Genomic DNA, 4,187 nt, shown 5'->3' with positions numbered 1-4,187 from the left:
AGGGGCGCGCGCGAGTCCCCCTCTCTCCCCGCCAGGCTCCTGATGACGGACTCTGCTGAGTCATCTCAAGGCCTCAGCGTCCACCACGATCCCCTCCACCATGTTTGAATCTTGGGCTTGGGGGGCTGCAGGGAGAGGCTGATCCCCAGCGCTACAGCACCCTCCGAAGCAAGCGGTCTGCGTCAACAACTGCGCTGTGGGTCTGCCCCCTGCGCGACTATGGTGCGCGCGTGGAATTCAGAAGTGACCTCAGCCCCACCTCCCCCCACCCCAGCCTGACTCTGTTTCCCGCCTTCCTCTGGTCCTTCCCGCATCTTTCTGCGGTCCCCAAGGGAGCGCATCCCACTCACTGCTACGCCCTTCCTCGCAGAGATCAATGACTTCTTCTACCCTCTACTTTTCTACCCTCAGCCCTCACCCCACCTCGCTGCCCGGCTTTTTCTATTCCAATCAGACACACAGAGCAGACAAGCTGAGACAAGAAACATTTAATTATGAGCCTGGGGGCTCAGCAACTCCCCCGCAGACCCATCATGCAGCCTCGTGTACAGTGGGCATTGGGCCCGCCCCGGGGATTTTTGCTGGGGGGGCCTCATGGCAGCAAACAGGGCAGTGTGGCTTTAGTCCCCTCTTAGGGGGAAAAGTGGGGCAAAGTGTGTTGGGCGGGAGATTCTGTGTCTTCTCTGTGCATGACTTCCCAGAAATTGGGGTGGCACTGACTGACATGATCAGGGTGCAAAAGGAGGTTCTGAGCTTGGAGGGAGGGGGGCTGGCACGGGGGGGGGGGTGAGAGCAGAGTGTTTAGAGAGACTAGAACTCACAACCACAGACTACTCTGGCTGGCGGCTTCTCGCTGCTTCTGGAGTCTTAACAGTGAAATGTTTTGACCAAACAAGGGCCAGTGTCTTGTCCTCAGCTGAGTCTGTGTCCAGGCCGCTCTTGGACACCAATTTTTAGTAGACAAAGGTAGGACGAGGCTGCTCTGTGGGGACTGTCCTTAACAAAACAGTCTCGACATGTCACATCCCCTCTGGCCCTCAGTCCTGCCCCTGCTCTGTCTGGACGCATGGGTTTCAAGTAACGGAAAAGATTCTTGAACTTTCCTGAGAATTGAAGGAGGCAGGAGGTGGATTCAAGGCTCTCCCACAGACCTCAGCCCCCTCTCAGTCGAGAGTGGAGAGCTGAGAAACACCAAAAGGCCCTCTCACAAGGTCCCAGTTACAAAGGGGTGGGTACACAGACCCAAGCAAAGACTGTGGGCAGAGTCAGGCATGCAGAGGCAGTGTGGGCAGGTAAAGTCTTTGAAGACAGCAGGAGGCTCCCTAGGGTGGGATTCATTGTGGCAACCCGACTAGGTGGTTCCTGGGCACTGGGTGGGCCTACCTGGAGCTTCCTCACTTCTTCCCACTTTTGGCTTCCTTCCCCAAGTCCCAGAAGATCACCCCATTCAGAATACCCCACCCAAGAAATAAAACCTTCCTCAGCGCAGAAGGCTCCTAAGTGGGGGTGGGTGATGCTTAGGAGAGAGACAGAGAGGAAGGGCGTGGCCAGGATGCCGGCTTCCTCCTCAGGCCAGAAGCAAGGGCCAGGCATGGGCAGGGGTAGCATCTGAATTCTCTTGGTTTCTGTCAGATCTCTGCCAGGGAGTCGGCTGGCACCAAGCCCCGCTTCTTGCCACTGCTGACGCGGATAAAGCCATCAGCATCCTTGCTTCTGCCCACGCCTACACAGATCTGAGTGGATACAGAGAGATAGGGCCTGGAATGAGGATTGCTGACGGCTCCAGAGGTCATGCCCCAGGGGAAGGTGGGGTTGGCGTGTCTGGTGGATGGAGCTGATGCAAGCAGATCCTAGGAGGGACCAACAGCCCAGGGTATAGCAAACAGGACATCAGCGTCAGGATTGAACCTGGGGATCCGTTAAACCAATGCCCCAACCCCATCTCACAAAGCAGGTGGCAGACAGAAAGGGGCTTGTGTGAGGTTATGCAGAAAGCCAGAGGGCACAGTCAGTGCTTAAACCTAGGCAGGGGCACCCTAAATCCTAGCACTGGTAAGGCAGAGGTAGGCAGGTGTCTGTGAGTTCAAGGCCAGTCTGGCCTACACAGTGAGTTCAGCTAGGGCTACGTGACAAAACACTGTTTAATTAAAAACAAAAAGAAGCAGGGTGTGGTGGCACACGCCTTTAATCCCAGCACCCAGGAGGCAGAGGCAGGGGAATCTCCATGAGTTTGAGGCCAGCCTGGTCTCCAGCCAGGGCTGTTACACAAAGAAACCTTGTCTTGAAAAACCAACAAAACAAAACAAAAAAACAAAACAACCAAACAACAAAAAAGCAGGGGCTGGAGAGATGACTCAGTGGCTAAGAGCACTGGTTGCTCTTCCAGAGGACTTGGTTTCAATTCTCACCACCCACATTGGCTCACAACCATCTGTAACTCCAATCTCAGTGGATCCAACTACCTCTTCTGGCTTCTGTGGGCACCAGGCACGCACATGGTGCATAGAAATACAAAACACCCATACACATAAAATAAATAAATTAAAAACAAACAAACAGTAAACAGAGAAGCCTCCAGATTCATCATTTAGTGCTCCTGTTTAATTCCGACTGCCTCCGACATCAGCTACCAGCTCAAGTCCTCTGGGAGGACCTATCCCTTTGTTTGTTTGTCTTTTTGAAACAGGGTCTCACTATGTAGCCTTGGCACTTGCTATATGGGCTTGAATCCAGGACAATCCTCCTGCCTTAGCCAGGGTACAGATCTACACCATCACATCCGGTTCATGTACTGTTGGGAGTGGAACCCAAAGCAAACACGCTAATTCAGCTACATCTCCAGCTCCAAGGGCTCCAGCTCAACTGTACCAGGCTTTCAGACCCTCCCTCGAGGCACTTGACACCCTTGTTCAACCCCAGCAGGGCCCTGGAACCCACCTGGTTCTCCTTGAGGCTCATGTAGCCCTGTTCCTTGTTCCCAGAGAAGGGCTGACAGCAGCGCCAAACGCTCTCTCCTGGCCTCACCCGCTGCACAAAATTGGCTGGGAAGAAGCCAACCCGGTCGCCGATCTTGCCCTGGGGATGAGGTTGGCAATGAGCCCAAACACCAGCTTTACCCCTACTCTTTCTCTAGACCCAGGTCCTGCAGACCTTAGGTCTGGTGGGTGGTGGCTTCCGGCCTTGAAAGACCACGAGGTGGGCAGAGGCGGCTGATTGACACGGTGACCCAAGTGTTGGCTCTAGGCTTGGCTTGGGAAAGCCGTGGGAGGAAGGGAGGTCTCTGGGGCCTAAAGGGAAAGTACCTACCGTACCTACCATACCTACCAGAGTCCCGCCAGACCCATCCCGCTAAGTACCTTCCACCAGTCTTCATTAGAGTCATCCACCAGCAGGATCCGGTCTCCAGGCCTGGGGAAGAGAAAGCTGGGGCAGCATGTGGGTACTTAGGTGCCCTGGGTGCCCCTCTCAGCAGGGAGAGCATTCCCAGAGCACCTTGAGGCTCCTGAGATCAGACGTGGCGGGCTCCCTGGAACAGTCCCGAATTAGGGCAGAAGACAGGAAACTGTACCCATCACCCTGAGCAACTCCGACCTCTCTGAACATAGCATATTCAAATGTGCAAGGAAAAAATGCCTGCCGGTCCTCATTGCCCCATGTTCCAGTAAGGGTTAGGCAGGACCAGGGGGCTGGAGCCCAGAAGGGACTCACTGCAGAGCCAGGTCGTTGTTCTCCTGGGGTAGGAACTTGTAGAGCGCAACGTAGGAGTACATGGACCCCACATCTTTCCGCAGGGACAGCTTTGGGGGCTGTAGGAAAAGTTCTGGGTCAGTGATGGTGGGTCACAGCCTTGGTTCACCCACAGTCCACTTGCTATGAGTGGACCTGCCCTGGAAGAGCAGGAGTGGAGCTAAGACAGTGGAGACCCCTCCCACCTTCCCCTCCCACCTCCCACTTTCCCCTCCCACTTTCCCCTCCCACCTTCCCCTCCCACCTCCCACTTTCCCCTCCCACCTCCCACTTTCCCCTCCCACCTTCCCCTCCCACCTTCCACTTTCCCCTCCCACTTTCCCCTCCCACCTCCCACTTTCCCCTCTAACATATCCCTTGACATTTCACTTACAGTGCACTCCCCATCCATCTGTCCCTCAGTCAGCCTTCTCCATCCCTCATGTTCCCACCCCCACCCC

General features: G+C 55.4%; 1 protein-coding gene across 2 annotated transcripts in view; it reads right to left on the bottom strand.

The window, feature by feature from the left end:
* Positions 1-473: 473 nt before the first annotated feature.
* The window catches only part of Stac2 (SH3 and cysteine rich domain 2), a 19,576-nt gene continuing 15,862 nt past the window's right edge, over positions 474-4,187 (bottom strand). For both annotated transcript variants that reach the window (XM_026789901.1, XM_013354133.2), the window contains exons 8-11: positions 3,709-3,806; positions 3,357-3,408; positions 2,938-3,075; positions 474-1,733 (exon numbers count right to left, since the gene is read on the bottom strand). In XM_026789901.1, coding sequence (XP_026645702.1) covers positions 1,629-1,733; positions 2,938-3,075; positions 3,357-3,408; positions 3,709-3,806 — 393 coding nt within the window. In that variant the 3' untranslated portion in view covers positions 474-1,628. The remainder of the gene's footprint in view (positions 1,734-2,937; positions 3,076-3,356; positions 3,409-3,708; positions 3,807-4,187) is intronic.

This window comes from Microtus ochrogaster, unplaced genomic scaffold, assembly GCF_000317375.1.
Source record: "Microtus ochrogaster isolate Prairie Vole_2 unplaced genomic scaffold, MicOch1.0 UNK31, whole genome shotgun sequence".
Taxonomy (NCBI): Eukaryota; Metazoa; Chordata; class Mammalia; order Rodentia; family Cricetidae; genus Microtus; species Microtus ochrogaster.
The sequence above is the reverse complement of the archived record's forward strand: the minus strand, read 5'-3'. Positions and strand labels throughout refer to the sequence as shown.